Genomic DNA, 24,873 nt, shown 5'->3' with positions numbered 1-24,873 from the left:
AGTAACTAAAGGCTTTCAAGATACATTGTTCAATAGGAATGTCAGCTAACTTGATAAATGTAACATTGTCATGTACTGACCATTACTGCTGTTATAAATTTATTAGAAAATCTGTAATTCTTCATTTTCCTTTCTTTAAGCTTTGATGTTCACAAGAAGTGTCCTCTTTGTGAACTAATGTTTCCTCCCAACTATGATCAGAGCAAATTTGAAGAACATGTTGAAAGCCACTGGAAGGTGTGCCCAATGTGCAGCGAGCAGTTCCCTCCCGACTATGACCAGCAGGGGTTTGAAAGGCATGTTCAGACCCATTTTGATCAGCATGTTCTAAACTTTGACTAGGTACTTTTTATTATGATTTAATACAATTTAGCAATTTAAAAAAAGTCACTTCAAATAGACCACTAAGAAAACCACAAGGCACCACTTTCACGCATCCTCTACCATACTTTTCTGACAAAGAGCTACTTTGAGTTTGGTGTTGCTAGGGTCAGAGTCAGTCTTTGGCTTATCAATAAATATAATTTTAACCTAACTATTAATCTTACTTGCTTTAAGAAAAGAAGTTCTTGTGTGTTTATATCTTTATTTATTCTCATTTGCAAAATTGTATGAAAAAAGGATACAGGAATTATTTTAATGTTACTGCACTGAAAAAAAATATATATGTAATAGTGTGCTAGATTACTTAGCAGAATATTTACAAGTTTCTGTTGATCTTGTTGATTGAGCATGATTACTAAATATTATGTAATAAAAAACATTGATCATAACAGTTTTGCGAAGTTAATTCTTTGAATATATATAGAAAGTCCATAATTTAGCTCGTGAAATAATAGTTCTAAAATTTTCTTTAGAAATGAAAGTTCAGGTAGAATGAGATCATATGCTTGCATATACCCTTTTTATATATGAAATGTTGGCTTTAGGAATTAATAGAAGGCATATTTTGCTAATTTTATGACAAAATTTAGAATAACCAAATGACTATTTTTAAACTGTGTTGAATTTGTATTTATAACTAATGGGGAAAGGGAACAAGTCAGTACAATTTGTTTTCATATTGAATGACCTCATAACAGTGTTTGTGGCATAAAAATCGGAATATGTCAGTATCTTTTTCACATTTTCCTGATGAGAATATAAATTTGAAATAACATTTTCAGTGATTAAAAACGTAAATGCATAAACCCAAATGAAAGTAATGTGTTTCTTTAGTTGTGTCTGCTGTGCAGTCCCAATTAACATTAAAGAAGACACATTTTCAAGGTCTGTAATTTCTTTGTCAAATTTATTTGCAGTAGTTTTTCACTAACCTAGTATTTTGGGCACATTTTTTTGGCCTTTAAAAAACTTAGGAACTGTATTTCTTTCTCTTTATGTCAATGTTAAGAATTTAACATTTACTGTTTTGGTAGTTATCCAAATGTTGAGACTTACTTTGAGCAAACTGTTAATCTACTATTGACTTCTGGGGTGCTGTATGTGAACTGCATGCATATCATGTTGCTTGTATTTGTAGGAGAATCTGTATTGCAGGAATCCTTTGAAAAGATTTTTGAATCTAGGGCAGTATATTAGGCATTCAAATGTTTTAAAACATGACAGTCCTGAGAGGCAGCAGCATTGAAGACTCCATGTTTCAGCTTCCTGGTAAGTCGCAAAACAAGCAGAATGTGCAGGTAAAATATATTTACACTGTGAGCATTTTTTTTGTAGCTAGCAGTTATGGTTTATGTTAATCTGAAAGTAGTACCTTTTGAATGTTACAGTGCTGTTATTAATGAAATGATACTATCTTATTAGCCTTTACTTTTAAATAGTGTTTTTAGACCGAAGCTTAGAAAAGTAATGCAATCACAGCAAAAATTTGAGAGAATAAACTATGCACCCACAGAAGACTACAAAACAATAGATACGATAGAACAAGGCACTGATATGTTAGTTCCCATGGTAAGCTTAATACTTTTTTTTTTTCATAATAGAGGATGAAAATAAAGAGCCATCTTTGTTTTGGGTCAGAGGCAGTTTATTTTAATGTGATTTCATTTACATTTATAAGCAGCTTTTCTTGACAGGAATTTTGATTAAGTTGCCTTCAGTTCTAAAACCTCTGTCACCTTCAAACAATGTGCTCTGTCCCCAGCAAAACATACGAAAATATAATTTAAAGCACAGTTTTCACAGACACGGTACAATACATTCACTATACACGGTATAACAAAATATTCCCATCCTTACCTGTTTAGTAATACTGTCACAATAAGTAAATAGAAATTGGAATTTGTTTTATCATTGAAAGAAATTTAACATGCACAATGACTATTTTATGACTGTTTAGCTGTTGAACTACTGATCCAGCCTGCAGTTTCTTGCACTAGAAGGAGCAAAGCTAAATAATAATTGCTGGCCTAATTTTTTTTAATTTTTTTGGTCAACTGTAGGTAGATATGAAATAGCCAAGTAGGCTGCTTTATGCACCAACTAGTTGATTCTCATATCTGGATCACCTTTTTAACATAGGATAACACTGTATTCAGGACCAAGACCACTCTTCGGAGATCCGAGGAAATTTTTAGTGGGCAGTATCTTTATATTTTTAAATCCCTCATTATGAGAGATTCACAGCTTGTGAATAAAGAATCTTACCCATCTGTTTAACAGAATTATCTTTCAAAATGTCTGAAAAATTGAGGAGGGACCCCTGCTTCCCAGCCATGTGTAAGACTTTTCATCAAATGGAAAGAATGGGAAGAAAGATATTTTATGAGGAATTTGAATTTGCTTTTCACCAGTTTGTATGTGGGTAGTTAGCTGTCTTGAAGCAATTTTTATTGCATAATTAGGCAACTGGTAAACTCTTGGGTATAAGGAATAGCACTTGGGAGAAAAGAACACTCAAGGCATGATGGTACTGTCGGTGAGAAAAACTTCAGTAATGGTCCAGATGTGGGTCACTCTGATGGGTCATATTAGTCACACTGTTCTTTGACCACCTGCTGCAAGAAGCACTTAATCATCAATAAGGCTCATTTTCATATTTCGGCAAAATGTTTTATAAAGCTAAACAGACATTTCCAATGATAATGCACACATCTACAATGTGATGGGAAAAGTGCCTTTAAAATAAGTCTCAAAACACAACATGAAAAGGAGGCAATAAGGGTCTTAACAAAAATGTTTCTCTTTGAAACATGCTTAGAGTTTTAATTCTGATTTGCAACCCACAGGTTTCTTAGGGCAGTGGTTGCAAGAATTGGCAACACATAAACATTAAACTGTTGGCAATAGAGAACTACAAAGTGCTTTAAAACTTCATTGGAAGGTGAAGCTATAACTGAATTTCATATGCACAAAATTTGCACTTGTTTCTTAACAGATTTCAGGGGGAAAGTACTTTACTAAACTGGTATCTTGGTCCGAAAGTTAACAATTGGTATTTGAATCCCTTGCACCCAGCAGGCACTCAACAAATGTGTTAATGAGTGAACTGAATATTTTGTACAAAAATGCCATTTATAACACTAAAATGATAAGTCAGATGGCAAGATTTTCAGCTTTTTAAAGAGCAAAAGGATTTGTGAAATATAAAACACAAAGCACACCTTTTATGCATGTTATTTAAATATGAAAATATTTTTAGCATATGTTAAACATTCTTATTTATAATTCCATTACCTAAAGTCTTTCTACTCACAAATACTAACTCCATTATGTAAGGCATGGTAACCAGTGTGATAATGAAGGTATTATTTTGGTTTTGAACGTGAGTTGATGTGTTGAAAAACTTCAATCACATTACAATCTTGAAAAAACATCTCAGTGCCAGCCCCTCCTCCCCCCAATTGATATTACTGCAATACAACTAAACATATGCAACATGCCCTCAATTTTATTTTGTTTTGGGGGAAATGTGCTGAAGAACCTAGAGCTTTTTTTGTTTAGCACCTTATATCAAAGTAATGAAAATGGGTATGATGATTACATGTGCAAATGTACAAAATCATTAACTCTACAAAGATACGTCATTCCAAAATTACAGAAAAATTTAAAGCATGCATTTAATTCTTTTTCTTTAAAGGGTTGCTGAATGCTTCCCCTGAAAAAAAGGTGGCTGTTTTCAAAATCAGCAACTGCTGGTGAGGATTTCTTGGCACAGTTATGACCAGCATGTTATTGCTGCATCTTCCTGATAATCTCAGCTGACACCGGGGGGTGGAAATTGATTGTGTGGTGCCGCAGGCCCTGAGCGGTCTTGTAACTCTTTCCACACCGACATTTGAATGGTTTGCGGACACGAATCTGTGTTCTGTGACCATTCTTAGCGTGGTACTTTATGCCATTCACATTCTGTGGAGAAGACAAAATGTTACCTGTTAGATGAAGTCTCAGGTTTTAACCTTAGTATGGATCAAGATTGCAGTTAACACATCTGGGTGGCAGCTGTTTATAGAGAGAAAGCTTTGCATGAACTCCAGTTGCGACCCTTCAAGGACAGCCTCGTGTATGGGCACCAGGTCACACACTTAAGGAGTGAAAGAGTATATATATTCAGACTCAGACTACATATAAAAAAAGTTTTGAATAGGAACAGTTCCCTCTTCCTGGAACTTTACTTCTCCCTGAATCACTTTTCCACTCTGACAGAGTTAACAATGGTCAGTCGTATAAAAATATACTAAGGATGACCAACAAAATTGTTTCTAAAGAAAAAAAAGAACCAACAGATTGGGACAAATCTTAAAGACTTGTATGAGTTTGATTTGGAAACTCGGGAGGTCTTGATTTCAGACAACTACGATAATAATTTCCTCTAACCTTACCTGGAATCTTTGTCCATTTTCTTTTTGTCCATTTTCTGCTCATAAGCTGGTGTCACTGGTACCACTATGGCAGCATAGGTATGTGTGATAACCAAGCACCCAGAGCAGATGAAGGCCCTACCTTTATTGATGTGTACTGCATTCCAAATAGAAAATGTGCTTTCAAAAGTTTAGGTTATTTATGTTAGTCTTGGCACTAAAATGTGACTGGATTTCTTATCATCTAGGTTCTTATTATCTAGATGTTAAGATTAACAATGCTTTCAGGATTTCTTCTAATTGGTTTGCTAGTTCACTAGCATATTCTAGGTAAGATTCCATTTCTTGATTTACTCTTTACATGTTTAATGAACAGTTAATGTTGTTCAACCAATTAAATGGTGAGGAAACAGGTTGCAGGCATTAAGGGGAAGATATAAGAAAGAAATGTCAGAGGTGATATTTGCATGTAAGTCTTAATTTCCAAGTCAGATTAGAGAATAAGGGAATAGAGAAGCAGCAGCTTGATAGTTGAGTTGCTAAGCACAGAAAACCAAGCATGAGCTATTTCCTAAATACTACTTAAATACCAGTCCTGATGGGCCTGATCCCATGCCCAACAAGAAGATTCCAGCAGTCTTTCTACCCATTCATAGGATGTCCTTAATGAGCTCCCAGAAAGCAGGGATGACTCCTGCTACTATTTGATGAGTAACCAAGTTCCTGGTAAAAACATAGTAAGTGCTAAGTGAATGAGTTTGTTAGAAAAGTGTTTCCCAGTGCGTGTCTCACTATTCAGGAAGACGTTGAGAGGACTACTATTAAATATATGGGTTTGGGGCTGGGGTTGTGGCTCAGCAGTAGAGCACTCTTGCCTAGCACATGTGAGGCCCTGCGTTCAATGTTCAGCACCACAAAAATAAATAAATATATGGTTTTGGTGGTTGTTACTATCACATTTCCTTCTTAGAGTTTTGTAAGCCCAACAATAGAGAACTCTGTTGGACTTGTTGAACCCAGAGGTGCCAAATAGCCACCACAGGACTGTCTTCAGAGTCTCAAGGTTGTCCAAAAAGCTAGATTAGAAGGACACCAGCCTCTGTCCAAACATGTGGCTTGGGCTGTCTGTACCTTCATCCCTTGTCCTCCCTGCATCCATCCTTTTTCACAGTGAGGAAGCACCTTTCCAGTCTTGTCCAAGAGCCATAATCAGACAGACCGACCTAACATGGTTAGATGTGTCCTGATGGCCCCAGCTGTTCTAGACCCCTCCCCAGGTGAGGCACAGGCATGTGAATGAAGAAGCCAATTTGTGTATCCAACTGGGTTGAGCCTTCAGATGAAGTTTTACTGCAACTTCAACAAGAACTACCTAGCCAGAACAACCAATTTATAGTACTCTGGGAGGTAAATTTTTGAAGTTGTGTGAGAGTGCGCGCACACGCCTTTTGAGAAGGAGGGGCGAACAATACAGTGATACTTTTATGACCATTAAAAAAAAAAGTGGTAGAATATGCAACAAAATGAAATTAAGCCCCTATCTCTAAATGTACAAAACTCTAAGTAGATCAAGGACCAAGGAATTAAACCAGAGACCCTGCACCTAATAGAAGAAAAAGTAGGCCCAAATCTTCATCATGTCAGATTAGGCCCTAACTTCCTTTTGTAAGACTCCTATAGCAAAAGAAATAAAATCAAGAATCAATAAATGAGATGGGTTCAAATTAAAAAGCTGCTTCTCAGCCAAAGAAACAATTAGGTGAATAGAGAGCCTACATATAGGGAGCAAATCTTTACCCCTCACACATCAGATTCAGCACTAATCAAGAACTCAAAAAGCTAAGCACCAAAAAAACAAATAACCTAATCAATAAATGGGCCAAGGACCTGAACAGACGCTTCCCAGAAGAGGATATACAATCAATCGACAAATATATGAAAAAAATGTCCATCATCACTAGTAGGAATTAGAGAAATGCAAATCAAAACCACTCAAAGATTTCATCTCACTCCAGTTAGAATGGCAGCTATTATGAAGACAAACAACAATAAGTGTTGGCGAGGACATGGGGGAAAAGGTACACTCATACACTGGTGGTGGGATTGCAAATTGGTGCAGCCAATATGGAAAGCAGTATGGAAATCTCTTGGGAAATTGGGAATGGAACCACCATTTGTCCCAGCTATCCCTCTCCACCGTCTATACCCAAAGGACTTAAAAATAGCATACTACAGGGACACAGCCACATCAATGTTTATAGCAGCACAATTCACAATAGCTAAATTGTGGAACCAACCTAGATGCCCTTCAGGAGATCAATGGATAAAGAAACTGTGTTATATAACCCAGTGGAATTTTACTCAGCATTAAGAGAATAAAATCATGGCATTTGCAGTTAAATGGATGAAGCTGGAGAATATTATGCTAAGTGAGGTAAGCCAATCCCCCAAAACCAAATGCTGAATGCTTTTCTCTGATGTGAGGATTTTGATCCATTATGAAATGGAGAGGGGGGAATGGGAGTAATGGAGGAAATTTAGGGCAAGGGGAGGGAGGGGATGGGTAAGAAAGATGGTGGAATGACATGGATCATTACCCCATGTACACATATGAAGATAAGAATGGTGCAACTCTACTTTGTGTACAACCACAGAAATGAAAAATTGTGCTCTATATGTATACTATGAATTGAAATGCATTCTGCTGTCATATATAACAAATTAGAATAAATAAATAGATTTTTAAAAAGACTGGTAGAAAGTCATCCCTTGGCTAACAAATGGTAGACATGGGTATATGCCTGCTTGTGATTATCCTGTTTGTCAGTTCAATGAATACTCATTGAGCATTTAATTTGCAAGTTGCCTGTCATTATTTACATTATTAATATTTTTGAAAGATCAGACTCTTTTCAGGATTGGTGCAGTTAGAAGCTTCAGTGACTTTTTAGAGGCGCTCTTCCCATTGCCTATGTGTGAATGGATGGATGAACTCTTAAGAATAGTCTGATTTGACCTGTACCAACATTTGTGATAATGGTATCCCATAGACACTTGTGAACTTGGTAAATCACAGTAACAGTGGAATGGTATGACCTCTAGTCAGGGCCTTTTCTGTGGTTAAGGGTTACTAAACATTTCATTTCCTTCTTTTTGTAAGATGGATCATTAGTAATCTAGCTAACCTTGTGCCCGCTATTATTCACAGCTTGTCAAAGGAAACTAAAGAGCATTAACCATGAAGCAAAAAGGCATAGTGAAGCAGCAGGGCCTAGACAATTCCATCCAGGTCTGTGTTTTCATGATTAATTAGGTTTGGGGAGGTTTGAAACCAGAAATTGCTAAAGCTAGTCCACGGGGAAAACAGATCCAGAGTTGTACAGGAGTCAGACAAGGCCAGCAGGCTCCGTGGCTTCTAACCAGCTTGAGTGTAAACTCTGCTGTGGTCTGGCTGTGTGACAGGAAGACAGCAATCCTATATGTTGCCATTATCACTGGAAGAATCAGGAAGCCAATCAATTGGACATTTGGGAACTTGCTATTTCCAGGGTTGGCCAAAGAACCTACCATAACCATTCCTTTGTTACTGTGATTTAGCAAGTTCACAAGTGTGAAGGAAAAGGGTAGGACAGGAGGATAATTGAGGACCTGGGTGGATTTTCTGCCATCAGGACCTACCTGTCCTTACTATGGACAACAAGCAGTTTAGAGGCTATTCCAAAAATTCCACTCTAAATCATGAAACCTAAAGTCAAGACACTAAGCTGAGCTATCCTGTCTTCCTCTGTGTTTGAAATTTGTTGTTAGTACTCAGGCTTATGCATAATTTTGACAAGTGCCCTAAATAGGAAAGACATAACTTTCAGTTCTCAAGGGCCTTGATCTTCTACATAAAGGAGAAGATGAAGTTGGGGATTGGGGAGAAGGGGATGTGAGAAAAGATCAGCTGCAGAGAGAGTGGTGGTTAAAAGTGAAACCCCTTGTAACAGTCTGGCAACATTCCACCAGCCCCCCAAGGTAGGATGGCAATAGATGTGCAGGTGAGTGAGGCAGGTTTCTAGAAAAGATCATGTCTGTCTGCTCCTGATGATTAGGACAAATATGAAGTAAAAGTTTAGAAAATAATAGGAAAGCATGAAAAAGAAAAATTTCAGTATTTTTTCAGTGTACTTGTATATCTGTGTGTACATATCAATTTAACAAATGTAGCACCTCTTTTTACCACAATGTTATTTTGTAAGCATTCCCTTATCACTAAATATTTCTTGAAAACAGATTTTTTTATTGGCAGAGTATTTTCGTTAGTTCTTTTGTTAGTGGTGCTGGGGATGGCGGAATTCTGTTAGAAGATTAGTACTTCCCAAATTTGTTCTGACTTTAAGTGATAAACACTCTCTTGTACATCAATCTTTGTTGATAGCATTCATAAAGTAATTGTTTAAATTTTATGGTTCTGAGCATTGTACCAGGCCCTGGCATGTTTTAGGCAATCATTGTACCACTGAGCTACACCCCGGCCCAGAATCAATTTCTAAAAGATTTAGGGAGCTAAAGGTATTAAACATTTTTAAAGCTCCAGTTATTATTTGCTGCCAAGTTGCTATCCAGTTACACTCCCCGCAGGGCTTCTGATGGGCTCTTTAGGGGACTTGGTTCCATCCAGGCAGGGAAGTAAAGACTAACATGCCCTCTTGTGGAAAAACCCCAAGCTACAGAGTTGCCCTACTTTATTTTAGGTGGCAAAGGTCAGTCTGTCCTTATTTCTCTTGCTGAAACAACCAGCATACTCTATGCAGCACAGAAATAGGTGGGGGGACATGTTCTGCTTTATATTTCTTAAAAGTTAGAAAACCTATTTAGTCCTCATCACTAGGACATAAAAATTATCAAGAGGAAAATTCCTCAAAGCACTTCCACACATTTTTTTATACATTTTCCAAAGGAGAGGTGGGGTGTCTGCACTCTCTGGTCCGAAGTCAGCAGAGAAATGGGAACAGCACCAAAGTGGGGTCAACACCGCCATCCTGAAACATCTGGGACATATTTGTAAGAATGAGTCGCACCACCACATTGGGCTTCCAGTGGCCAGCAAGGGTCCACTGTTTGTCTCTTCCCCAAACACTATACCGCTATTCTTTGGTCCTCAGGTGATCTGTCATAGCCAAGACCCGTGCTGGTGCTGAGAGGACTGTGAGCTGTAATTTGACAGCCAGCAGCACCAGAGGACTTGGCAAGGGGGCAGAGGATGAGCACCCAGTCTTCAGGTGGGAGTCTGGGAGATGGGCAAAATCCAGAGCAGATGGCATTTCTCTGCTGTTCCCATTTTCTTGAGGGGCAGAATTAAAATGAGAGATACTAACAGAAAGGAAGCTGTGGGAGACCACAAAGTGTCACCCCAAACATGCCTCATCCAGTAAGGACTATTGAGCTGAAGGATATTATACAGATGGTACAGGAAAGCACCCTGCTCTCCCTCTACCCCAAACAGGATATACTTTAACAAAAACAAAAACAAAAAAAAATATTCTACCTTCCCTCTCTTCCAAGGGGAACAAATGTCAACCACTGTAGACAAGGCCTGGACTTCTAGGCCTGGAGATAGCACCTGCGGCATTTATCCTAACAAGCTTTATTAACTAGCTCTTATTGGCCATTTCTTTGCCTTTTCATAAGTTTCCACAAAGACTTGTCTCTTCTCTAAAACTTCACTCTTCTTTGTTGAAGATAATACCCGAGCTAGAACTCAAAGCTATCTTTTTAAAAAGTACTCACTCATCCCCTGGGTATTTCCCATGAATAAACTTCCGTTTGCTTTTCTCGCTAGCCTGCCTTGTTACAGGGATCTGTTACAACTAAGAACTTAGGGTTGAGGAAAAAGGGTATTTTTCTTCTACTACAAAATAAACTAGGCATAGGAAGTAACCTGGGGGAAAATGCAGAGACTTGGCCCTTTTGCAGGCTCCCTCTCCTACTTCCTACCCTGAGATTTGGGAAGTTAGATACGCATTGTCTCTCAACTGTGTAAATGCCAATGACATGAGAAGAACTGGTCCCGAGTCAGTATCCAAGAGACTAAACTAGTAAGAGACTCTGGGTAAGCAAGGGACAAGGAATTTAAAAAGTGTGACTTGCCTCAGGAATTAAAAAAAAAAAAAAAAAAAGCACTTCTGCATTCTGCCTGACTTCATCATACATTAGCTCACTACCACCCACCCCTCAACAATACCAAAACCAATAGTCAGGCAACACACAAGATGAAATAATTAATACCTTATTCGAGAACAGCACTGCCCCACAGCCAGTAACTCCCAGAGCCGAACTGAAGTTTTTAGGGATTACAACAATGCTTATCTTAAGCATATGGTTAGGAGTACTAGTTACGCGTTAGTTCTCCACCTGAGTATTCTTACCCTGCATTCTGACTCAGAAAAGGAAACACTTCCCTCAGGGAATCAGGAAAACTAATTGCCACCCATGTCATCTGACAGTTAATGGCAGCCTTTGCAGGCTGAGGTTCACTAAATTTTCTTTTGGCTTTGAGAATTCTAGTCCTCACTAACCCAGGCAACTGAAGGAGTAAGCTGCTAGAAACCCAAAAGAATAAAAACAAAAGATAATGACAAAGAAAATAGAAACGACTGGGGGGAAAGCATGTGAACAAGAAAAGGAAAATGATGCTAGAGCTGGGAGAGAATGACTCACTCTGCTGGACAGAATAAAGGGGGTAGTTTATAAGTACTTTTTTTTTTTTTTGGTCAGTTTCACCACAATTTATTACTTCACCCTCTTTTAACATGAGACATTGCTTCAACAACGTTAAGGCACTTGAGCAAGGAAGATGGCAAGTGAGGAAGAATAGCTGACATGGAGACAGTGGGCATCCAGGGTAGGCAGGATACAATTCATGCCTCCTGGCATAGAAGATGTACACACGTTTTGAGACACGCTGACCTGAAGGCAGCATCTCTCAAGGAATCTGTGGTAGGGTTCTCACATCTCCATCCTGGGGTTTGCATTTTAGTTTAAACAAAGAGCATCTTGACTTTGCTCGATAAAATTCTAACAGTACCTGGATCAGGCAAAATTTCAGACAACCTAGGTATGTGATGCATTTGTGTTTATGCTTTTCTATCAGTAGCTGGGATAAAAAGTACTGAAATGGATTTTATTTTTTAAGTGTTCAGAAACATTTAATGTAAGAAGTGCTTCTGTCTTTCAAGTCTTTTTTTTTAATCAATCTGCTGAGCCATAGGTAAATTAGCATGTCATTAAGTACACCAGGTATGCTTCTGATTTTTATATTTCTATTTCATGGTTGTATTTTAAAATACACCTTGTAGTAAAGTTTGCAGTTTTCTTTAGCTAAATGCTCTCTGGACTCACACTTGAATGCTACACATTTCTTTTTTGAATACTGCTTTGTCCCTCTGAGTTTTCTTAATAGAAAAGTTAGCACCTCTGGCTGCCCATGACACCCAGAGTCAGACCTGCAGAGAGACAGGTGGAAAGGTGGAGGCTCAAGGTGAAGTGGGTGGTTTGGTGAGGGGAAAAAAAAGCACTTTTTCCCCCCATCCCCTTTCATACCATTTGGAAGGCAGCAAGAATGGCCTCAACTGGAAGGTGAATACCCTGCCACCTTTTCCAAAAGGTCTGTGAGCCTTCTGGGGCTTTTATGACTTCAAAAGTGGCCTCTGTGAGCCACCCAGAGAGCCATCTATTGGGGAAGGTGTTTGGCAAATGAATAGATGGATACACTTGCTATTTTTTTTTTCTTTTCTGTGTTGGGGATGGAACCCAGGGTCAGGCTCAACCACTGAGCTGTCCTCAGCTTCCACATTTGATACTGTTAGGCTCCAAGATGACATATGAATTTGGAGACTTATAGGCATGATCATCTTACAGAAGATCTCTTTGACCTCTAGTTTCCAGATAGGTTGATGAAAGGGGAAAAATACCCCACCAAAGATCCTGAGCCCCTGCCAGCATTCACCAGAGGGCAGCCTTGTGTGCACATGTATTGTGGCCATCTGCCCAGCAACGCACAGGATAAAAAAGGCGGCTGTGTGTTGCCACGCTGTTATGCCAGGTGAAGCTGCACCTCCTTTACCTTGTATCTCTTTTTACATCCAGGAACCGGGCAGGCAAAAGGCTTCTCTTCTCCTCCATTCATGCACATGGAACTGAGGATGGCTTCTGAGCTGATGGCGCTCTCCGTGGTCCAGGACTCATCGCTGTCAGATTCCTCATAGTCCACCTCCTCCTCGTCGTACTCACTGCCTGCAGGAGCAAAGAAAAGAGCAAGGGCTGTCAGGAATGGTCCCTCACCACAGGTTGGCCCCAGCTTCCTGGGCCAGGAAGACTGGCAGGGCAAGGCAGCTGTGACTGCAGGCCCGGAGGGACAGCAGTTATTCCCTGATACAGTCCTGTGAGGATAAAAGGTTAAAGCTAGGAACAGGCTGAGCAAGAACTTTATTCTATGGCAGGCCAACCTGTGGCTGCAAAGGCACCGGGAGGGCCCAGAACAGAAATAACCAACTATGGCAGATTCCTTTCAACACACTTGCAACATAGCGCCTGATGTCCCTTTAGTTTTATGATTTAGTAGCCTAGTAAATGCAAACAGCTGTGGGAGAGGGTTGCATTTTGTACTTTTAAGGTACTTACACTTCAATGGAAATAAATTTCAGAACTTTGCTTTATAGATTTGAGCCGGGAAGATGAAGAGCACTTTTGGCACTGAAAGAGGGTTACAACAAGGTGGGCAGAAATGTCAGGAGCTCTGAGGTTAAGATGTAAGAAGGGTATGCAGGTCTGGCTTCTGGAAGATGGACGATTCCCTACACACTTATCTACCTTTCGGCTACACACACTACCTGGCAGGGTTGACCCAACACAGTTATATGGCTCACACAGGAAGAGGATACTCATACTCCAAAAGGTAAAGTCTCTGCTAAGAATTGAATAAGAATCTACTTTCACGATTCCTATCCAGGAGAGCAGGGGCGGAGAACTACCTTGACAAGCCATCACTTTTTGCTCTTTTTAAATGAGGCCTGACACAATTTATTTTGTGCTTTTGCACAATACAACCCTGAAGGACATAATTCTACAGATCATAAACAGTGTAAAATAATATGCTGACAAGTCCTAATGCATTTACAAGCCCTGTGGAATAAATAGGAATTATAGCACAACATTAATAAGAATTATATGGTAGCAATTACAGTTGTGAAATTCATCCCCCAGGTGTGAGGCTAAATTGCACCAGGGGCCTGCTTGGATGCTTCACAGGCTCACTCTGCTACATCAATTATTTCAACACCAAATATTGGCACTTTTATTGGGTTTCATTTTAATAGGCATTAATAAGATTGTTTGAAGAGCAGTTGAGCCAGGAAAAGGGATGCCGACATCCGAGGCTAAAAATTGAAAGGATTCAGGAAGGAAGGAAAGGACCTTAAATTTATTGAGTGCCTATTATGTTTCAGGCACATTATATGCATTATCTCATTTAATCTTCCAGTAACCCTATGAGGTAGGGATTACCGTCACTATTATATACACAAAGGAAACTGAGCCCCCATGAGGTTAAAATGTTTATGAATTCTCAACAAGCTTTTAAGGGATGTCACTTTTTCCCATGTTGCTTCTTGGCCCCTAACACCAGAAACTGTTGAGCCTTCTCTGAGGGGATCACTCTCAACTTCCTGCAAGTTGCTGGTTATTCACCCTCTACACTCAGGTAGAATTGAGACTGTTTCTGAAGACTGCTAGAAATCTCAGGGGGCACAAAAACAATTCCCCCACCAACATTTTGGCAAAAATGAGGCTTTAGAATAAATGTGGGTCAGACCCTGCTGTACTTGAATGTAGGCTCCCCAAATTAGCCAGCTTGGAAATGCTCATGTCAAATAACACAAGGGTACCACCCTGTCGTAGCCTGCCCTGTCCGTCGGAGAGCAAATGCTAAAATCTGTTTCTGAGTACGGTTTTGTTTAAGACACTTTACTCTTAAACAAATGCCACATGCTGGTGTCTTTAAATTGCTTGTTAGAAAACTATAAATGCTATTTCCCAAAGCTCTTCCAGCGGGACTTCAGAAAGTTAGAAGGACTAATTTACCCATCTAATTGGGCTAATTTGTTAACCTGAATACCAAGAACCACGCAACATTTACAAGTGGGGGGGCGAGTGGGGAACCTCAGACCAACTGAGGGCTAATGAAGCCCAGCAGAAGATAAAACTTCAAAACTTTACTGGATCAAAAGGGACCAGCCCCTGAGGCTTGCTGCTGTGTACACAGTCGCCTGGAAACCACATGGTGTACAGCCCTGAGCTGGGCAGCAGGGGCCACATGACTAATGGTCCAAGCTGGGTCTTTGAGAGCCAATGGTAGTGCTGTGACAGCAGGCATAAATCCACAGTGTCTCCAGCAAACCAGGATACATGCCCCTAGTCACTGGCACACCAAAGGGATCTCAGGGTACCGGGTGAAACTAATCGATGCCCTTACATGGCGCTCAAGATGGACCCATTTATAGTTTCAGAACAAAGAAGAGCAGCTGCAGACCTGGGTTCCTGCGTTGGCTTTCATCAGCCAAGGGACAGCCTGCTGGGCTTCTACTTTCTCCTCAATGAAATGGATGCAGATATCTTCCTGGCAGATTTAAAGATTAGAATTCATGTCTATAGAGCCTCACAGTGCTCAGCAAATGGAAGACAATAAAAGAAAATCATTTTTGTAATACATATAAAATAATATTTTTAGAAAAGTGTCTTTTGAAACTAAATTAAAATAATAGTTCTGAAAGGGTTGGGAGTCCCTATACAAGATAAAATACACTGTGAATTTGTAACAACAATTCCCACTATTATGTAAAATTATAATGCTCCAATTAAAAAAAAAAGATACGGTGTGAATTTGTAACAATGATTCCCACTGTTGTGTAAAACTGTAATGCACCAATTAAAAACAAAAACAAAAAAGGACAAAACTGCTTTGACTCTTCAGTGCAGGTGGAGCAAAGCATACCCCCACATCCCATTTCAGTGAGGTCACAGATACCAGGCTGGAGGCACAGGCAGGAGCCTGAGTGCACACGGGAGCCCCATTGCTACCACTGAAGTTGTGTGAACACAAGCAAGTGACACCACCTCTCTGAGCTTCAGACACCTTATCTGCAAAATGGGCTAAAAACAGTACCCACCCTTAAGATTATTGAGTTCCTGTCTTTAAAAGTACTTCAAACAATGCCTGAGACATGGCATTAAGAAAATGTTTGATATAGAAATAAGAAAAATATCAAATGAGCAGTTTTATTATGCCGTTTACTGTTCTGACTTTTCTTGAGAACAGCCACATTTTAAAACCAGAGGAATATGTAGGGTGTCTCCTTGAATTTGCCTTCCTATAACCCAGTTGCCACCCTTTTATCAAACAGAATTGCCAACTGCCTGAAGCAGCAATTTCTCCTTGCAGCAGCCAGAGGGCCTACTGTGGGCACAGAGAAGCTGCAGTGGCTCTTAATTAAGTCACCTGTGCTCACATGCTGGTGTCCATTCAGTGCCCCCTCCTGGAGCATCTGCCACTAGAGGCCACAGCTGTCCTGCAGAAAAGTTTGAGACCAAAACCACCTGTTCTCAGTCTCCTTTCAAACATCTTAGAACGCTAGAAACAACTGACCTCATGATGATAAAGTCACATACTGAGTTATAAAAATGTCTGAACAATTTTCTCTCTACTTTGCTTTAATTTCCCAATTTTCCAAAAGAGGAAAATAAATCCCAGCCTCACTCATCTTCAATGTCTGCTTCATCTGCTATCTCCAGACTCACTCCAGAATGATAAAATTCTCCGCAATCCCTGGATTCTACCTGGGAACTCCTCACCCATTCAGGAATACAGGAGGGAGCAAGGCTGTTTCGCCTAACAATGGTCTCCCTATAATATCCTGGTCAATAAAAAAAGTCATGAGCACAACCCCAAGTATGAGTCTGTGAATATTTTTAGTATAAATGCCGTAAGTGTATGTACTCATATATTGCCATATAAAACAAATACAAAGTGGTGAAAATAAAATAAGTATATTAATATGTGTATTAGTAAAAGCAATATAAAGATTTAATATGTCACATTCCTACACCTCACTTTGGGGCCACCTTCTTCCAGGCCAGCTGCAGGGTCACATGGGGCACATCACAGTCAGCTGAGGGATATGCAGGTTGAGATGAGGCTACATAAATACCACTGTGGGGATTCAGCCCAATGTTCATTTTTAATAGGATGATTATTGTTTGTGTTGTTGATGCTCCAATTACAAATCTCCATGGCTTTGAGGGTCTGGTTTAACCCTAGTTCTCCCATATGCTTCATTAGTCTATTATTTATTTACTTATTTTTGTACCAGGTATTGAACCCAGGGGCACTCAACCACCAAGCCACATCCCCAGACCTTTTTTGTATTTTGAGACAGGGTCTTGCTGAGTTGCTTTGGGCCTCGCAAAGTTGCTGAGGCTGGCTTTGAACTCAAGATGCTCCCTTCCTTAGCCTCCTGAGCTGCAGGCATTCCAGGTGTGTGCCACTGTGCCTGGCACCCCATTAGTCTTTAGCACACAAATGGGCAGAATATGAAGACTTGAGGAACATGTATATGGCATGGTAGACTAAACGCCTGCTTTTTAGTTGGTCTTCCTTTTGCTTTAAGCCATCTGCTCCCTAAATTCTGGCACTTGCCTATACACTTAAACCTATTTGTGCGTATGTTTTCTTTTTAAAATAAAAATTGTAGCTGTTTAAGAATGAGCTGATTTTATTTTACACAGGCATTTCTGGAAACAAAGCGCTGCCATTTTGGGTCTGGGGCTACCTGTAAACTTGATGCTAGGAAGGGTGACTTCCTGGTCACCAGTCTCTCTCCTTGACTGAACAGCATGGAGAGCTGGGACACAGGGCCAAGGGCGTGTCCGAATCACCTGGCTGGAACAAGGCCCAACTAAGACTGCTACTCAGGATTGTGGTTCCAGAGTTGTGCTCCTTTATCTTCAAATGGAACATCCCCTGTACAAGGGGGATGAAGATCCCACATACAAAGGAGGCCTGGAGATGTGCCAGGGGGAGAAGAAATTGAACACCAGGTGGAGTCACTCAAAGCCATCCGTGGCCTGTGGTGCAGGAGCACATGGGAAGCAGAAGCAGTAGGCTGTCCACGTGGCAGTTGGGACACAGCCATGCAGGGAGGCTGCAGTCCAGCCTTTCAAAGAGAGCTCTGTGAGTGGTTTTTCTTAGTCTTGGATATGATTAGTCAATGAAAAAATGACATTCACTAAGTTTCTACAAGGAAATGTGATTTAACCTGTCACGTCACATGTAAAAACTGGCAGCCACTAATCCTTTGTGGATTGTAGTTTTATTCTCCACAGTCTCACCATCCCCATTGTGCAGGCCTGAGTGGGCACAATGGCAGCTGAGGGAGACTCAGATATGGCCCCAAAGGTTCATGTCAGCATTCACTTTGGGAAACTGGAAAAACTAGTAGATAGGATTCTGTGATAAGACTATTTCATTCTACAGGACTAATGAGAAACTTCTGGCTGTTAAAAGATAAAAAGTCAGTTTTGTAGCTGGGCATGATGGCGCACACCTGTAATCCCAGAGGCTTGGGAGGCTGAGGCAGGAAGATCCCAAGTTCTAAGCCAGCCTCAGTAACTTAGTGAGGCCCTAAGCAACTCAGAAAGACCCTGTTTCAAAATAAAAAATAAAAAAGGGCTGGGGATGTGGCTCAGTGGTTAAGCACCTGTTGATCAATCTCTGGTACAAAAACATCAACAAACTGTGAATCACATTAAAAAACCCCAATGTGATGTAGAACTCCTTGTGTGCAGGTACACACACACACGCATGCGCACAACCCTGGCCATGACTGCCCACCTGGGACAAGCACATGTCATTGCCCATGAGCCCAGCCAGGCACTGCGGCTGCTGCTGGCTCTCTCACTTGCCATGAGCAGTTTCAGATCTTCCTCTCTCCTCCAACCTCTGCCTCCCTCCCCTTTGCTGAGCTCTTTATCTCTGGGGACAGTGAATCCTGTTTTCATTCTTCGTGGTCATAAGACAGTGCCACACAGATAAAAATAAGTGAAACTTTCCCAGAAACCCAATATGCCACATTTTCTATAACACAAAAATTAATATTAATGCAAAAGTGGTAACTGCAGTGACAGCAAATTAAAACTCTCCCGGGGTGTCAGATTCTACCTTATAGATTTATCAATATAAATTAGCTTTATTGGTGCTGACCCACTTTATTGGAGCTGAGCAACACTAGTCTAAATGAATTGGCAACAGACGATTATGATGAAAACCACATTAATGGCTCTGGGAAATGCCTGGAAAATTCTTCACTTCCTTGTTGCTGGGTCTCAGTTCATTCCTGGAATGTCAATCTCTCATCTTTCCTTAACTTTATAACTAGTTCTGGTTCTCCAGTCCAGAAGTAACATCTCCCTAGGATTTCACACTTTCTAGTGGTTGCTGCACCCTGTCGGTTTCTTTTACGGTGCTTAGAGACCCTTCATCATTATCTTTGATTATCTCATACTGCCCAGGGCAGTGCCTGCACATTAAAAGCCCATGGTCATGTGTCTGTCAAATGAATGATGAGGGACTATGCTTACAGATGGAAGGGGACCCAAGACTACACATCCCCCTTTCTTGACACCCCCCACAATCTTAAAAAAAAATTATTTCACTTGCCTGCTTAAAAGCCTCCAATGACTTATCATAGCAAAAAGCAACCCAATGCCTTATTCCCAGTTGCCTGGATCTTTAATATTTGAAGAACTAATTTTTTTTCAAAAAAGAAAACTCAAGAACTATTTGTATTTGGTTTAATGCTAAATGCTTATACCTATAAATCTATGTAAGAAATATTTCTAAATATTCAGATACTATTAGATAGTAAAACATACTTTAAAAAATAAAATGCTCTTATACATGTAAGTATTGATTAAAAACTTTAAATTTAGTATGTGTGTATAACTTATTTATTCATTCAGGTGATACTAGGGTTGGAACCCAGGGGATCTACCACTGAGCTACATCCCCAGCCAACTTGAGCAAGGATCTCACAAAGTTGCCCAGGATGGCCTTCCACTTTCAATCCCCCTGCCTCAGCCTCCCAAGTCACTGGGATTACAGGCATGTGCCACCGCATCCAGTTTCAGCTTTAAAATATCTTAAAGACATACAGATCAAACAAATGCTCACAGTGACTACAAAACCTACACTCAAACCATTCTACAGGTTAGTTCTAGTGATCTGATTTTTTCATTATTTCTATGCTTAGTTTGACCTTCCTGGGGTTACAAGAATCTGGCAAGACCTAAAAGAGGAGCTGATCTCAGGCCAGTAGAAAGTGGAATTTCTTGGTGACTGACCCACTGACTCTTGGTCAGGACACAGAACAAAATACTTTGCAGGGGAGCATATGTTTATTTCCTGGGCTGGACATTTGGGGAACTTTTGTCAAGGTCTGTTTCTTCATAAACAGGACTTTCAAAGCTCACATCTTTCTCGACACTTTGCAACCTTCAGTGTAATTATAAGGGTCACTGGAGATCACGTCTCCCTGGGACCAGGTGTTCCCTCAGCCCAGCCACAGCCCACTCTTGCCAGTACTCAGAGCTCTCTGGGTCTTCTTCCTCCAAGTCTGCTGGCCACCCTTTCCTAGTCTTGCCCCAGTTAATTTTTTTTCTAAAACTACAGGGGCTCACTCACAATTCCCTATCTGCTAATGGTGATGGAGATGATGATGCCTGTGTTTAATAATCAGAAATCCACTTTTCAGAGTACGAGGCCACCTAGGCAGCAAAATTTTCACCACTTCTATATTACAGCTACTTTTCAGCACAGTTTCTATCACCTTCCCCATTTCAAATGTCATTCTGGATTCACGGATTTCCACAGAGACTGTTCATTACCAGCTACTCACCAGTTATCACCACGGCTCGGCCAAGGTGGGTCACTTTAGGTGACCTCCTCTGTCCTCTCAGCATTTCCTCATGAATGTCTTTTTAATATAAAATTCCTTCTTTTAACCAGTTATATTTGTACACAGAAAAAGTCACTTTTGTGAGGCTTGTAATGAAGGAGAGGAATCCCTCCCTGCAGCAGGCACCTCTGTCTTTGACCTGGCCTTTACCGCCCATTTCTAAACAATGTGCCTCTACTGCTGGTTTTCGATGGCCGCTGATGTCCTCAAATGCAAGGTCGGAATTTCAATCCTCCCAAGCCACTTCCTGCTTTGCCCGCTTCCAGTAGAGTTTCATTATAAAACTTGGTGTCACAGTATTCAGTGTTTGCATTTTGATGACACAGAGCCATGTAATGAACTGTGATTGTGTTTTTATTGTTCTTGAAGTTCACTGATGCCACACTATGGCCCATGTGTCTTCATCTCTCATCTTTATCCTCCTCCTCACCATCTAGCCGCAGACACTTATTTGGGGCTCATTGTACGTCAGGCACAGACTGAAGCACCGGATATCAGTTCATTCAGACCTCACAACAACCCTTTGAGATGGGTAGTAAGATTTACACTGATTAGCCACTCAGAGAGGTAGAGTAACTTGTGTAAAGTGACAGAGCTCTTCCGTCTGCTGTCTGGCTCCACAGCCTGTGTTCCTACCCAGCATACATGCTGCTTCCTTGAGTGCACACAGTGGAACTGGCAAACTCTCCATCTGCCTAAACACATCAAGCAGTCCTCCCCTTGCTTTCTTCCTGAAAGACACTCTCCTGACACGATCCACACTATTGATCCAATCAGACCATCGCCTTCCAGGTCTTCTGGGGGTTCTCTCTGCCTCTCCCATGCAGCTGAGTCTGTCTTGCTTGGGTCCACAGGAGGTGAACTCCCTCTGGCAGGCACTTCCCAGGGGCTGCTCCTTTCCTGGCTCAACCTCTGGGCTCCAAATCCAGCTTCTGGGGCTGCTGGAGTGCCCCACCCTAGGCGCATGACTTGGGAGGCTCATGTGCTTCTTCTCACTGCCCCTCCCTGCCCGTTCCACACTGTGCTGGGGACCCATTCACCTGCTGCTTATACCCTTCATTTCTGGGAAATTTCATATATATATTTTGTTGTTAATGATTCCCTCTCATCTCTCTTACCTGTCTTTCCGGAAACTCATTTTATTCAAATTTATACCTCCTGGACTAATCCTCTAATAGTCTTCATACTTCTATGCTTACATTTTTTTCTTGTCTCCTCCTTCTGGGAGATTAAAGCCATTCCTCTCTGGCTTTTGTACAGAGGCTTTTATTTCAATTCCCAAGGCCCCATTTGGTTCTGTTCCCTCCCTCCCCTCCCAGGAGGCAGTTTCAGTTAAGGCTTGTGTTTCTCCTGTCCCCTGCTCTGTCATCGTTTCTCCCATCTCTGTTTTGCCCTCTTCTGTAGGTCTGAGACGCTGTGCATCTGGAAGCTGTTCTCAGGCCTTGGGGCTCCTTGCCCATCTGCTTGCTGTCTTTCCAGGGTGAGGCATAAGGAGCCCACTGGCTATAGGCTGGGCGGGGCTGCCAAGTGGAGACTGTCCCCAGAGTGACCTGGGTAGGGCTGCCCCTGGTGGCATCCGCAGCCTTTTCTCCAGGGCTGCTGGGTTCCTGAGGTGGGGAGATTCTACCACTAGGGATGGAGTCTTCTTCTCTTGGCATTCCAGTTCTCAGAAACGCCATGGCCCTGGCTCTGCCTGGCATCTGTGGTTCAGCCTCTCCAGGGACTTGATCTCCAGTGTTTTGTTGCAGGTGAAAGAAACATCTACCTGTTCTCGCAGGGATTAGGGAGGAAGGAAGCTACACCCAACACAGACTTACAACCAGGTCTCATTTCAGTCTCACCTACACCCCACATTCCTAGGCATCTCTTGTTCCAACTTCTTAATTGTGTGTGTGTGTATACACATACATATATGTGTATATATCAGCTTTATTAAGATACATCACAAACTACACAACCCACCCATTTGAAGCATACAAGTCATTGGTTTCTGTACCCTCAGGGTAGTGCAGCCATTACCATGATCCTTGTTAGAACATTTTCAACTGCTCAAAAGATGTCACATACCCTCATGTTGCTCCAATTCTTGAGGCTTTCTGGATTATGTGGCACAAGTCAGCTTGCTTCTGCGCTCACACCAGCCTGCTAAGACAGTTGCCTCTCAACCATTTGCTTCCAGGTTCCTTGCTTTTTGTTGCTGCTTCTCCTCTGGGTCTTGGTCTTTGTGGGTTACAACTTTTAACCCTCCCCTCCTGTCATTTTAGGAGCACATGTATGTGGAAACTGCCACCTTCAACTGGGGGTTCCCTGGGTATCTTGGAAGCATCCTCCTTTGACAATGACCAAAGCTCCAGGCCCTGCCTGTATCACTCCTGCCCTAGGCACTAGTCAGCCTCTTTCCTTTCAGTAGGGGACAGCCCAAGGTCAAAAGCTAGGTGTTGAGGTGGGGTCCTACAGTCCCATGTGAGACCTGCTGTGGGGCAGGGCAGCTGTGTGCAGGACAGGGCTGTGAGGGCTTCTTTTTCCTGGGGATCCTGAGCTCACTGTGGACATTTTCAGTTTAATACTAACAGACGCTCTAAGTTGTAATTCCAAAATAACATTCAAATGTATTTCCTCTGCCAATGGTTAATTAAATGCTCATTCCCTTCCCTGTCATTCTTCTTCCCTCCCTTTTGTGATACTTGTGTGCCTCCTTTTCCACCACACTAGGGTCACTTTGATGATACTCTTCTTACCACTGTGAAGTAGAGGTCAAGTGTGTGTAAAATACTGAGCTTGGGGTCGGGGTGTGACTAGGTGGTAAAGCACTTGCCTAGCATGCGTGAGGCACTGGGTTTGATTCTCAGTACCACATATAAATTAATGAAATAAAGGTCCATCAACAACTAAAAAAATTAAAAAAAAAATACTGCGCTTGTTCCCCTGCAGAGCTTTTCATTTGTGGTCCCTGTCCTTGGACAGTCCTCTCCTGGCTTTTCACCATCAGCTGTGAAAAGTCATCTCAGGTGGTCTCAGCTCAGATGTCACCTCCCCAGGAAGGCCTACCTTGGGCACCTACACACCAAACTCACCTGTGCTTCTCTGGCTAAAACCTGCGTACCCTGGGAATCCCCCTCCTGGTGTATCTAATGGAGCAGGTTGGGACTTTTCTCCTCTCCTTCATCCTCCATTGGGGAGGTGGAAGATGTCACCCTAACTTTATGACGCATGAGACCAAAGCTATTCAAATTAATGTCTTCTAAAATTCAGAAATTTAGACTACAAAGCAATTCCACAAAGCAATAAGAATTTCTGTATTTAAATAGCCATATTCTCAGGAAGAAAAAAAAAAGAAAAAGGCTAAAAAGAAACAACCAAAAAAATCTGGGTCCTTTTCTCCCTTTATGATGTCTCTTCATCCTTTTCTCCCTGGGTAACCGGAAGCAGCCCTCTGCACCTGCCTCTCACCTATGCAGTTTGGTCAAGCCCTGGGTGCAGTGTGGTTCCATTACTGCCTCCTAGTGGGGCTCTCTGGCCAATGGGCCTGACTAAACTGTCCACCCTGGTCAGAGAAGAAAGTGCTGCTCAAGAAGCACAAGAAAACGCTGCTCGTTCTTTGTTCCCATGTTTCACGTCTCAGAGCTAAAACTGCCCATATTTTTAGGGAGCGGGGGGCGGGGGAACCTGAGCAGCAAGAAATGACAACACTTCTTCAGGACAACAGGGACCTTGGGGACATCCTCCCCCATACCTTGCCCCAGTCATGAGTCCCACAGTCTGTCTCCCTGTCTGGGACACCAACTTCTTTCCCCTCACTGTTCCAGTTGCTGTTAAGGACTCAACATGGTTTAATGTAAAGGTTTCCTGCAATGACCGGCCACTTGTGGGACCCTCTTCCACTCCAAGGGCAGCGCAGTATATATTCAAACTGCAGACTATGACCCAGAGAGGATTATGTGGGCATGACTAGTGTTTTAAAAAATGAAAGCACAGAAGGCAATAGGAAGTATCAGAGTACAGATGTGGTCATAAAACTTTGT

The 24,873-nt window shown here is 41.5% G+C and overlaps 2 protein-coding genes across 7 annotated transcripts in view; one reads left to right on the top strand and one right to left on the bottom strand.

Moving 5' to 3' along the window:
* TAX1BP1 (Tax1 binding protein 1) overlaps positions 1-773 on the top strand; it is a 67,089-nt gene extending 66,316 nt beyond the window's left edge. For all 5 annotated transcript variants that reach the window (XM_081283048.1, XM_081283050.1, XM_081283047.1 and 2 more), the window contains one exon: positions 141-773. In XM_081283048.1, the coding sequence (XP_081139174.1) occupies positions 141-342 (202 nt within the window). In that variant the 3' untranslated portion in view covers positions 343-773. The remainder of the gene's footprint in view (positions 1-140) is intronic.
* Positions 774-918: 145 nt separating this feature from the next.
* The window catches only part of JAZF1 (JAZF zinc finger 1), a 328,459-nt gene continuing 304,504 nt past the window's right edge, over positions 919-24,873 (bottom strand). For both annotated transcript variants that reach the window (XM_081283051.1, XM_081283052.1), the window contains exons 4-5: positions 12,910-13,079; positions 919-4,350 (exon numbers count right to left, since the gene is read on the bottom strand). In XM_081283051.1, coding sequence (XP_081139177.1) covers positions 4,174-4,350; positions 12,910-13,079 — 347 coding nt within the window. In that variant the 3' untranslated portion in view covers positions 919-4,173. The remainder of the gene's footprint in view (positions 4,351-12,909; positions 13,080-24,873) is intronic.

The sequence above is a fragment of the Spermophilus citellus genome, assembly GCF_964194105.1.
Source record: "Spermophilus citellus genome assembly, chromosome: 3".
Taxonomy (NCBI): domain Eukaryota; kingdom Metazoa; phylum Chordata; class Mammalia; order Rodentia; family Sciuridae; genus Spermophilus; species Spermophilus citellus.
The sequence above is the reverse complement of the archived record's forward strand: the minus strand, read 5'-3'. Positions and strand labels throughout refer to the sequence as shown.